We start from the raw sequence: 12891 nt of genomic DNA, 5'->3' as shown, positions 1-12891 counted from the left end.
TGGAGGAATTGCTGACCTTCTGAACTGGGCCCCCGGAGAAGGAAACGTGCCCCTGGGGGGAGTAAGGGCATACTGGTCTCTGTGTATAGGAGATTTTATTGACCATATGGAATTGATATAAAACCGTGTTGCCTGGGGTAGCCTGGACTACACACAGAGGAATGTGACATGAAGAATATCATTTCCATAACGAGCTGGGTGGCTTTCTGAGTTCCTGGGCCTGCCCCCCAGATTCCCAGTTTCCTCAGCCTCTCAGGTCACCAGCCCCTCCCCAATCCCCCTACCCCCAGCAACTGTCCAGCAGCCCTGGGCACTTACCTGCTACAGTCACGGAGGAGTCCCAGGCCAGCGAGAAGTCCGAGGCCTCCCCTTCTTCAACTGAAAGACAAAACAGAGATAGACCTGTAAGTGTGGAAGTTGTACAAATAAGTTATAGGGGTGGGGCACAGTGCAGGGAAGACAGAACATTGGTTGGGGGTCTTTACATAAGGGAGAGGTGGCGAAACTTACAAAAACGCCTTTGTTAGTTTCACGGATACATAAAGTAATCAAATGAAACATGAAAGGCAAAGACGTGCTGTGTCAGTTACTGTTTTCCTCTCCTTGTGCCCCTGGCAGACATCACTAATCAATCATAGCACTGTCTCAACCCAGACGCATCATCAGAATCTTTCTCTTCTTGGTGCTACAACAACGTGAGTGTCTACAGTCAGTTTCCAATTAAGATAGAGTCATTTGCCACTCACAGGAATATAGCAAAGACCATGGCTCCTGATCCCACAGGCACCTCCCCTACCCGATGTCACAGAACACTACTGAGACATACTCCACTGTAGCAAGGAACAGTACCATGGACCTCGGAGGTTGTGCAGTGCAGGGCTCTGGTGCCCATGCTTGAGACCCAACCTACAGACAGATCTCAGGACACAACTGGTGGGCAGTGGGTCTGAGCACTGCCACTCATGGGGTGATGACACCAGAAGGCAATTCTCCTCCCCCATTACACACCCCCAGACCCCACAGAATGAGGCTGGGCAGGGATAGGGTCCCCTCCAGCCTGTACCATGGCACTAGAGGCCATGCATGGGGAAAACATGGGAAAAACACTATACAGCACAATGGCACTCTTGTCCTGGAACTTGTCCCAGTCTGGGGCATGTAATAATATTAAAGCATGTTATGGACTTTGTAAATGGAACTTTGTTTGAGCCAAAAATGTGCACACATGGTATTTTTCAGATTTAACAGGCTCTGCAGCTCTACACAAGTGCAGGCTGGAGCAACAATGAGCCACCCAGCTCTGTGCACCCTGGATGCTATCGCCAGCACTATCTGGATGCACCCTGCGAGCTGGCCCTGTGCTCGGAGATTTCCAGCCATCTACGATGCAGAGTTAGGGCCCCAACTCCAATCCTCTGACTTGAAGGTTGCCTCTGAGACCACTGTAAACCAGGGAAGAAAGAACACTATCTAGAATTGTAACAGCTCAGGATGGGAAAGCAGCAACCCCAACCCACTACCCTGAAGGCAAACAGTCAGCTCTCTGGGCAGCCAACCAGTAAGAGGAACAAATAGGCTGGCTATGATCAGAACCTGAGTCCCAGAACCACACAGAGCCTGGTTCAAATCCCAGCTCTGCCTCTTACTAGCATGTGAACCTTGAGCAAATTCTCTAACCTCTAGGCTTCCATTTTCCCAGCTAAGGGCCTCTGGGAAGTACCTAGAAGGATGTCTACACAACACTGTGCACAATACCCACCCAAGGCAGCTACCCCATAAATGTCAGGCTGTCCTTTGCAGGATACTCAGGTGGGTTGGTGCCATGACTCAAGCAGTCCTGAACTTGGTCCCCCTTGCTCATCTACCCACACTCATTCTCCCTCACCAGAATCTCACAAAACTTGTTTCTTTTAGCCTGCCGAAACGGCACATGCAAGAGAGAACATCTGAGTCAGAGAGCGCCCAACCAAGGAATAATAACAAAGTGGCCTCTTTTCAAGTTTGCATCAAATCACGAGCACAGAACCTCAGAATCAGGACCATGAGACGCTGGTACAATTTGAGCAGAGAGCAGACCTATTACTTTACTTAACTTATTACAACTGAGGTAGATTTTCACCCCCCAAAACATGAGCGGGACATACATAAAGTGTCAAAAGCAAGGCATGCAAGAAAAGAGCACTTATTAACACTCATTGCCACATGTGGAGATCAGTGTCCTCCACATCTCATCTTTTGCACACACAGCACTTTCTATTAACAGATTGCTGCAATATTGCTAGACACCTTCCAGAATGTCTCTGTTTCCCTATACCCCATCAGGCACAGGTGGCATTCATGCATGGTACCCATTCTTCCTCTGTCCTCTATGTGCCCCACGTATCAGGACAAACAGCCTCCAAACTCGGGTCCACTAAAGGCTGTTTAGTTAAGAAGTCTGGGCCAGGCACAGTGGAGCATGCCTGTAATTCCAGCATCTGAGGAGATGGAGATCAGAAGTTTGAGGCCAGCCTGAGCAAAAAGGTAATGATATCCCATCTACAAAGCTGGGCATAGTGGTGCATGCCTGTAATTCCAGGTGTGCAGGAGGCATAGGTAGTTGGACTGAGACCTGAGGCTGTGGCTGAAGTGGTAGAGCACTTGTCTAGCAACTACAAGGCCCTGAGTTCAAACCCCAGTACAGGCAAAAATAAATAAATAAAAGTCTGACTTCTCAAGCCACTGAACTTGAGGGTGTCCACAAGAAGCCAAGCCCTTCTCTGGAAAAGATCTGGTCTTGGGCATACTAGAATATCCACCACTTTGGAGCCCTTGGTAGAAGCACGCACCTGTCCTCTTCTCACTGTCACATCCCAGTGCCTATCTCAGTGCTAACATGTGAGCAGGCACGCAGTATATGTTTGAATGAATATGCAAACAGGACCTGGGGTGACAGTCCAGACAGCCTAGGGCAGGGGGGTGGGGGGAGCTTTGTTCTGAACCAGGCAGTAGCAGGTAATGCAGCCACAGGGACACCCCTTGTCCCATCCACACCATCACTCACCACTGCCCCACCTCCTCACCCCATGGCCATGCCAACTCCTGAAGCAGCAGGCAGCATTCTCCATCCCCACTCCAGTGTAGAGCCCACACCTGCCCTGGCACTGAGCATAAACCACTTGTATCTGGGGTCAGGTGGGCGCCAAACAGGAAACCCTGGCCAAGAAATCCTGCCACAGGGTGGAGCCTGGTGCATTCCTGCCCGCACCATGGAACTGCCCACCCTGCATAAGGGGTGGGACCTTGCCCAAGGCTAAATGTGAATCAGGGACAGGCAGTCCTGGAAGGAACCACTATCCGGCAGACTACCTAACAGGGCAGGGGTGGTTTTCACACTTACAGGGCCTAGCAGACAAGAAAGCAAGGATGGGGGGCTCAATCTTAAGCTCTTTCAGCCGTCCTGAAATACAGCCCCCAAACTAGGAAGCCTGGTCAGTAATAGCCCACAGTTGCCCCTGGACAAGGGCTGCTAAAGAAAGTCCTCCTGTCAGTAGAAAAGGGCATATGGTTTCCGGTATCCAAGGATCTTCCAGGACCATGTGAGAACAGAACATTAATGGTGGACAGAAGCAGCCTAAAGAGGCCAGGGGCCCTTAGTGGGCATCTGCCTGCTGGCAGCAATTGAAGGACCAGCTCTGACATTAACAATGGCTCCCAGAGAGTGTTAAGAAGGATGCTCTGTCTCGCAGCACTGGGGTCACAAGTGGGTGGTTGAGTCATGGAGTGTGTGAGCCCCACCAAACGCTGTCTCCCCAACTCAACAGCAGATGCACATACACCCTTCCTCTGGGATGCCCATAGCTTGCCTGTGTGAGCCAAGATGGGCCTTGCCACCCCTAGAGATCCCAGGCGAACCCAAAGCCTTATGAGCTAGGACCTGGACAGCAAGCAGCCAGTGGCACACCACCTGCCTGGCTCCACTTATGCCCGGCAGTACAGCAGTGCCTCCTCTCAGGGGATCCCCAGTGCCTTGAAGATGCAGAAATAATGGACGATGGAGCTGTGGCAGGAAAGAGAAAGGGAAGGTGAGGGCTGAGATGGGGAGCTGAAAAAGGACTCCCATCTCAGTGGCTGGTTCTAAACAGGGCTGGGCCCACTCGGGGTTTTGTCAGTCAGGCTGGACCTGGGTTGTCAGATGCAGGAAAGCTCAAGGGAAGAGTCCCAAGGCAGACAATGCCAAGAGGAAAATGAGGGAGACAGCAGAGGGCAGAGCTGGTCGAAGGTCAGGGGAAGCTTCTAGTGGGGACTAAAGGGGCCCAGAAGCCCCCTTCCAAAATCCAATCAGGCTGTCTTCAAAGATCCCTGAAGGCTCAGGCCTTGGAGGCCAGCTTCTGGAAGTATACCCAGATGGGCATTCTTCTGGGAAAAGGATCCACAGTTTTCACCAAAAAAAGACCTATGAAAATGCTCTCTCTGCCCTCTCCCCCACCCCCAAAAAAAAACAGGTTTATGAACCACTGGACTAATAGGTCTTTGAGGAGTTTTATTCACTGGTTCTGCCCTAACCAGTCTTTCCAGGATCTTAGGAAACCTCATGCTCTGCTGACCCCAAGGACTGTGCTCCACTGCAGGGAGTAGGGCTCACCTTGACCTAACAAAGACTCCCAAGAGGTTCCCCATCCCAAGGGAAGGTGATACACCAGGCAAGGGGCACGTGACTGAACCTCTGCTCAGCAACTCTTCATGGAAAAGCCCTCTCACCCACCACCCAGGACCTGGGCCAATGAAGGTGAAGGGGAGCTGAGAGCCAGAATCTCACTGTCAAGCAAGATCCAGGACATCACTGCTCGTGGCAGCCTCAAAGAATGAACGCACAAGCAGGGTTGGAAGGTAGCACAGTGCTACAGCACTCGCTCCATATGTGTGAGGCCCTGGATTCCATCCACAGTGCCACACACACACAGAGCAAGGATGCGGCATGCACGTGGCTGTGCAAGGCACACACTGCACAAAGGGCCCAGCAACGTGGTAAGAAAGAGCTGCAACTTAACCCACACTGTCTCAGGTATGCAGTATGTCCTAGTGCAGGACTGCAGGCGCCCAGAGGGAAAAGATGTCATTTTTTTTTTTTTGCACAAAAGTACACTGAGTCTTAGACAAATTTGCACAATGGTGCTAGAAAGCATAGCCCAACCGTGATTGTCTCTGGCATCATGCTTCTAGGAAAAATGATCACAGTCAAGTGCAAACAAACCCAAGCATCCGGTGTATATTCTCAAGGCCCCTCTCAGGTGGGCTGGAGGAGTGATCACACTCAGATCACACCCCAGATCAGCCTGGGGTAGGCCTAAACTACCCAGACCCACCCCAGCCCTAAGCACCAAATCACAATCTGGGAGGGCACGTTACACCCTGTACTGACTCCCATGTTCACCCTGACCACTTGCTAAAGCTCCAAATGAAATAACACAGGTCACCGGCCTACATCTCCTTCCCAGGCGCAGACCCAGGCACAAAGCTGAGGTGGCCCTGCCTCACAGGTTCCTTCACACTGGAGATTTAGGCCTTGCCACCAGCACACTGGCCCCTCACCCTGAGGGTGCTTGGGCTGTTATTTAAAGAAGCTTATTTTTCACCCATCCTTCTTCCTGACTCCATGCTTTCAAAAAGTCCATTTTAAAAAATAAAGTGGAAAACTTGCATGCACTCACAGAGAGATGGGCAGTGGGGTTCCAGGATGGTGGCTCCTCACACAGAGTTCTGGGACACTTTGGCACACTTGCCTTTCCCTCCCACACTGCCGTTAGAACCAGCCCCTGGGGCCAAGGCTAGCAGCTGGCTGTTTTACAGCTATTTGGAGCATCCTGGGCAGAGGAACTGGAAGCCTGTGCCTGGCTCAGCCACTAGCTTCCCCTTCTCTCCTTGCTTTGCCACATATAAAATTGGGAGAATGGGGACACTTGTTACAGTTCAAGAACTCCATAATGAAGGTGGTCCATCCTTAAGGAAAGGTTGCCCTTCCAGAAGCTACCAGCAAGCTCATCTGGCAGTACAATCAGCCAGGGAAGAGTCTCAGAAGAGAAGCTATCCACGCAGGGCTTAGAGAGGGGAACTGAACTAGGGGTGCCAGGATCGTCCCCAGGTGCACCACTGCAGGCCATGAGATCTCAGGCAAACACACCAGCCTTCCACCTCCACGTGTTCCACATCCAACTGTGGATCAAAAATATTCAGGAAAAAAAATTGCATCTGTGCCAAACATGTACAGACCTTCTTTTCTGGTCATTATTCCCTAAACAATGCAGCATAACAACTATTTACACTGCATTTTTATTGTGTTGTGTTATAAGTCATCTAGAGATGACTTAAAGTCTGTGGGCTAAAGGAGGTGTGGCTCAAGTGGTAGAGTGTCTGCCTAGCAACCAGGAGGCCCTGAGTTCAAATCCCAATACTGCCAAAACAAAAATAAATAAAGTCTATGGGAGAAGCTGGGTGTGGTGGAACATGCCTGTAATCCCAGCAACTCAGGAGGAGGCATGAGCATCAGGAATTCAAGGCCACCCTGGGCTATACAGAGAGACCCTCTGTCAAACTTAGTGTGTAAGTTATACACAAATCCTGTACCAAAAAACTTGAGCATCCCCAGAATTATTTGGCCATGCGACTCCTGGGACCAATCTCCCCTCAGATACCGAGGGACTACTGTACGTGATCCATTCTGCCCTTCAGCCTCCCCTATGAAATGGGATAGCAGCGGCCTCACAAGACTGGGTGTCGAAGGAGATGAAAACCCTAAAACACTCAGCTGAAAGCAGCCCCAGGAGCAATGCAGCTCTCAGTATGGGATACTGAGAGACAAGTGTCCCCTTCTGCCCCAGGTCCTGGCTGGATGCCGAGTTCTATTCTGCTGGGAAAGGTAGGAGGCCTGAGTTCTGAGCAGTGAGATCAGGTTTCCCACCACATATCACCCACTTACCCCATCCACAAGAAAACCTGGCTTGAGCCCCCAATCCTTTGCATCACAGTCTTGCAATCCACACCCCCGAAGCAGGGATGCACCTGCAGGGAGTGTACAGCTATTATCCAGCCCCATCACCCCCATCATGCTCAGTACTCCAGGAAGAAGCAGCTGTGAGATACACAGAATACACAGAGCAGCTACAACCCAGCAAAATCTCATCTAGGGCAAGTTCGCAGAAGTTTGATTCCTCTTTCCACTCTTCCCTAATAAAAACAATGCTAATGGTGATATGCATTTTTGAGTACTGGCAAAAGGTCTCATCTTCAGCAGATCACAGTAGAACCAGGGGGCCGACCTTTCCCAGCCTCCTCTCCTGCATCCACTGCAGGCATTGCTAATCAATCCTTTTTCTCGCTGGATGGAGATACAGCTTTCAAAAGGCTTAATGAAGTGCATTAAAATCTATTGGGCTTCTATGTCTTGATCCATACAACACCCTGTCTGCAAGCACTGGGCACTACGCACACCCTACACACACAGGTGCGTGACCAATGCCACCAGGAAAAACCAACCTTTGTAGAACCACAGCAGTACCTGTTCCCCTTATCCTTTCACCACCACTTTGAGGTAGTCCTCAGTCCACTCTCTCTTCTGGGGAGGCGATGAACCCAGGAGCCACAGCATCTGTCTAGAAGCAGCCATGACACCCAGGAGAAGTACAGCTGTTCCTACACACAGCTTGAGCTCACAGACAAAAGAGGTGAAGGAAGGAGGGGGACTGCAAACACCCAGCCCAGCAAAGGGGCAGGAAAAGGAATGTCAAAGAGCCCCATGATATGTCAATACTCATGGAAAACAGAGTCTGAAACTGGGAAGAACTAGAGACAACATGGCAAAAGACCAGAGGCCAACATGAGTTCAACAGCTTTCTCCTTTTGTGGGGTCCCTCACATCTCTGTGGGAAGAGGAGCCAGGCTGGGGAAGTCAGTGGTCCCTGAGGATTGGCACCTGCCCTTCTGTGCTGGGCCCAAGCAGGTGAGAAGAGACACCAGCACAGTTCTGAGTCACTCACGTCCTGAGTCACCCTGGTCCAGAATCATCTGGCACCTGGAGTTTTTACAACCTGAAAGTTAGGGCTTTACTGGGCTTCAGAGAAGGATGCCCAGACAAGGAGACCTAGATCCAAGATGTCCCAGCTTCCAGGCCCTGGGACCCTCCTTGACGAGGCTCCCCGCCTCCAAACAATAGATGAGGGGACTGAGTGCTCACATGTGCCAGCACTGGGCTCAGCACTTCATGCATATTTGATGGCCCAGAGTGGCACCTCTCAGGAGGCAGTTCCAGGCCAGCAAGAGTAGCCCCACCTGGGGCGGGGCCCAGGAATCTGAATTTCTCTTCCATGCTGGAAGTCGAGAACCACTGGCCTAAACAAACCTATGAGATAAATGCGTTTCTTAACTCCATTCTCCAGATGAGAAAAATGAAGGCTGAGCATTTTGTCAAAGGCCATGGAGCTAGGATGGCATGGTGCTAAGAATAGAATTCTTTTGCGGTACTGGGGCTTGAACTCAGGGCCTCACACTTGCTAGGCAGGAGCGCTACCACCTGAGCCACTCCTCCTGCCCCAGGATTGGAAATCTTAAGCCCTTTAAAACCTTCTGCCTCACAAGCAAAAGCTGTGGTTCCAGATCAAGCAGGGTTAGTCTACACATTACTGTAGACTGTGAGTCTAACTCACTCACTCTCTGTGATCTCCCTACCCCTGTGATATAGATTTATAGAAGAATCTTATAGGTCCCTTCCTGGGCCAGCAGCTCTAGGACATCCTAAGAGAAGAGCTGGTCTCTTGGATTTCCCCAAGTGCACAGCTCTTTGGGGTGACATGGGAAGCCATGTGAGACAGTAGTGTGGAGATAAATGTTTAGTAGGCAGCTTTCAAGAAAGGAAAAGGAAAAAAAAAAACCCTCTGCATTGTAAGCAGCTGTAGTGTAAATACTCTCACTGTTGCCAATGTCAATTACCAACTATGACCTGTTGAACACAAATCTAGGAAGGAGATGCTCATTCAGGACACCACTGGGTGAGGGTACAATGCCAAGGAAGGGGCCAGAGCCAGCCTGAGATACCATGGACATCCCTCCTTTCTCAGCCCTCAGCTCTGCTCACCCACCTATCCTGCCCAGGCTTTGTGCTTATGTCCCACAGGCACCAGAAACACAGCTGTCACAAACTCCACTTACCCTTCACTTATCGCCTCCTAGAAAGAGCATCACTCTTTATACAAAGTCTCTAATAAGTGATCCACACACAAAGCACAAAATTAGGAGATACAAGTGAGTTACAATGAAGAAGCTAGAACAACTTTCTCCCTGTATAAAAACATTGTTACTTATAACTGAATACATACAACATGTAACATAACTGAAGAATACATAGTTGTTTTAACTCAGCAAGATATAGTAACCATCTTTCCCATCAGAATCGTAGACTGATAGCATCAGTATCAATGATGTTCTGAGTCCCACCACAGGAGGCTACAGGAATAGATAACCAATCCCCTATTGCTGCAAACCGAAGCTACCTCCAATGTTCCACATTGCAGCACACATTATACATGGCCACAAGCCTGTTCAATGATTTTTCTTAGGATGAGTTCCCAGGGGCAGGATTTCTAGAACAAAGAGTTGGCCCATATTTAGGCTTTTGAGACATACTGTCAATGTGTATTTGGCCTTTTCCTCTTTCAATAAGCATTGAGGGGCTGGAGATGTAGCTCAAGTACCAGAGTGCCTGCCTAGCAAGCACAAGGCCCTGGGTTCTAACCCAAGTACCGCCAAATAAATAAACAAACAAGCATTGAGTGCTCTAGAATTCTGAGCTAGGTACTACTAGAGAGATGAGAAAACAGACTTTGGCTTTGACCTTCAACCTGTAGACTGAATTCATGCTTATGCTTAATCTTCCCAATGGCCCTACAAAGTAGGTACACCTTTTGAAGATGGGGAAAACAGAACCTAAATGAATTTGTGTAGATGGGCCAAATTACAGAGCCCAGATGTGAACTGGGGTCTACCTACAAAGCTCAATGTTAACTCCACACCACCTGCCTCTTAGGCAGTGTTACGACAGTCATGTCAGGCACAGCTTCCCAAAACGTCCGCACTTCTCAGAAGAAGGGAAACTGGTTGGAAGAGTTAGGGGCTGAAATGACCCCTCTATTCCAGTCCCTCCAGATCTCCCTGTAGAGGTTAGTTTTGGGTATGCCAGCCTGTCCATTACATATGCTCTCTCTTGTCTGCTATGTGACTCTGAGTCTTAATTTCCACATCTATAAAGTGAAGGTAATAAGATTCCCATTCATTTTGAAGATAAAATGCTTAGCAAAGAGCTCAATTTAGTGCCTGGTACAGCGTGGACAACACCCCAGCAAGTCCCTTCAGGGTTGAGCTGTTTCCTGAAATTCCCTTCTGGGGACTGTCCACCTGACCACTGACATGGAGGCAGAAGCCGGGCTGCCTCCTGTCTAACCCCATCTCTCACTGAGGCTAGTCTCCCTGTTCCTGTGTGCATTGCATTTCATACATAATGTCTGCACATTTCATTAACCGAAACGTGCCTGTGTAAATGAGGATTTACAGCGGGTCTGGCTCTGCATCCTGTTTTGGTGACAACACTGGGCTCTTGCCCGCCAGCTGTCCAAGTCTAAAGGAAGGTGACCCAGAGGAGAGGACTGCAGCCAGGCATGGAGGGGCCACATGAGAGCCCACACAGAGGGCTGGATGGAGGCAGCTGACTGTGCACTAGGAAAGGGGTGGGTGCGGGGCACAGGATCCAGGCACATCAATGAGTTCCAGCCCACTCAGAGTGACAGAGACCAGCTCCATCCAGACCTGCTGGCTGTGTGGGGCAGAAAGGAAGGAGGGGAGACTAGAATCCCACTCTTTCCTTTTTCTACTTTTATTTGAAGAAAAGCACCATAAAGTAGAAACTAATATGTTTTTATGAGTGCTTAACAACTTATCCTCTGTGCTAAGATACTGTAAATAAATGTCAGAGCCTTGTTACACATATGGTTTATTTTAAACACCAGAAAAGAGGAAACTGAGGCTCTTATTGGAAACCGATGTGTGTGTGTGTGTTTAGGCACACACGTGTGCAGGGGTGGGGTGCCATGCGTGTGCATACATGCATTTGGCTTTTACCTGGTTTTGGATCTCCCTGCCCTCCACCTCTCTTTTTCTTATTGCTCTTCTCCCCATCGTGTGTGTGCATTTGTGTGTGAGTGTTAAAAAGCATATAACATAAAGCACCCGATTTTGACCATTTGCAGGTGTGCAGCACACTAGTGCTAACTCCATGCACATTGTCCCCTGGGGCCTTCTTGTGGGACCAACCCTACACCTTCCCCGGGAAGGCACCGCAGTGATTTTCTGAGCATTTCAGAATTCCACATGGAGGTCCCCAGGGGAGGCCATCACAGCTTTATGGCATAGAAGTACTTTTAATAAGTCTGATTTTGGAGGGGGACATTTCATAGGCACAGGTGCGTCCCCCAGCTTGGCCCTATCGCCCACCCACCATGATTTAGCACATCTATCGGGAGGCCTTTGGGGGAGTCCCCAACTTCTCCACTTGGCAGCCAGTTCCACCAAGGCAAGCCTCCCCCACAGACCCTGCATGGCATTTCCAAGACAACCTAAAAACATTCACTACACAAAACGGCCACCAAAGGGGCGCACAGGGTCTGCCTGGCACATACTCCTGAGCAGCGAATGCCTCCTACATCCTAGCCCCAGCACTGGCAGGGACCTCCCAGGGGTAGTGTTTCCCCCACCAAAAGCACACATCCTGTGCACTAAAGAGTACAGATGCTCTTCTGTCCAAAAACTCCCTTCTTTTCCTTAAACTCCTTTTCCTCAGCTTCCCACTAAGCCCCACTACTCATGGAACCATACAGTTAGTCTGCTAGTAGCATTTTTTCTAATGGATCTTAGAACAAATACAGTAAGTGGTCTGAGCATGGTATTGCACTTCTGTAATCCCAGCTGCTCAGAAGGTGAAGGCAGGAGTATTTCTATACAAGGTCAGCCAGGGCAAAAGCTTGAGATCTCTATTGCGAAAACAAGCTAAAGCAAAAAGGGCTGGGGACATGGCTCAAGTGGCAGGTTGTTTGCCTAGCAAGCACAAGGTCCTGAGTTCAAACCCTAGTACTGAAAGATTGAAAAAAAAAAAAAAACAGAAAACAATGCATTATGATTTCATAGGCAATGGAACAAATACCTAAGCATATAAGAAAAAAAATAACATTCACCTATCAGCCACTTGAATCACCACCGGCCTTTGGTGGTGTCATATTTGTGGGGAACTCAGGCATGAGAGTGCAGGGCACCTCTGAGAAATAAAAGGCTGAGGAAGGAAGGCACATCCTGCCTGTCATCCTGTATGAAGCTCTGGGAATTCATCCAGCCCATCCAAGTTCAGTGGCTGCCAAATGTCACAAGCATAGGGCAGCACTGGGCACAAGGACATACTCACTGTAAACTCAAGCAAGAGGCAAAGCGCCCCGCTCCCATTCCCCCCGCCAGCAGGCTGCCCACCTCCCATGGACCATAGGACAAATGCCCTTGTCCTTCCTCCACAGGGCCCAGGTACTCAGTCTCACTAGCAGAGGCCCATGTCACAGGCTGTGCTTCCTGGTGGGCTTCCAGCAACAGAGAGGCCAAGGACAGCATGCCTCAAGAAGGCCAGGCCTCAGAAAGGACCCTGGGCAGGGAGGGGTGCAGCTGAAGGCAAGATGCTATAGCCCCCACAGGCCCCGAGGCTGGTACAGAGCCCTAAAAAGAAGCACGTGCATATGTAGGGGGTACACTGGGCCCTTCCCTTCCCCAACCACATCTGTCTCACTCCACCGCCCTGAAAGCCCAACACTTGCCAGATGTGGGCCGCCCATA

At 50.0% G+C, this 12891-nt stretch overlaps 1 protein-coding gene across 2 annotated transcripts in view; it reads right to left on the bottom strand.

Annotated features, from left to right (window-relative positions):
• Positions 1–12891, bottom strand: part of Znf423 (zinc finger protein 423) — a 308237-nt gene that overhangs the window by 249378 nt on the left and 45968 nt on the right. For both annotated transcript variants that reach the window (XM_074056038.1, XM_074056036.1), the window contains exon 2: positions 319–378. Coding sequence is in view for 1 of the 2 variants with exons in the window: in XM_074056036.1 (XP_073912137.1) it covers positions 319–378 (60 nt within the window). In the remaining variant the exon portion in view is untranslated. The remainder of the gene's footprint in view (positions 1–318; positions 379–12891) is intronic.

This window comes from Castor canadensis, chromosome 15, assembly GCF_047511655.1.
Source record: "Castor canadensis chromosome 15, mCasCan1.hap1v2, whole genome shotgun sequence".
NCBI lineage: Eukaryota > Metazoa > Chordata > Mammalia > Rodentia > Castoridae > Castor > Castor canadensis.
The sequence above is the reverse complement of the archived record's forward strand: the minus strand, read 5'-3'. Positions and strand labels throughout refer to the sequence as shown.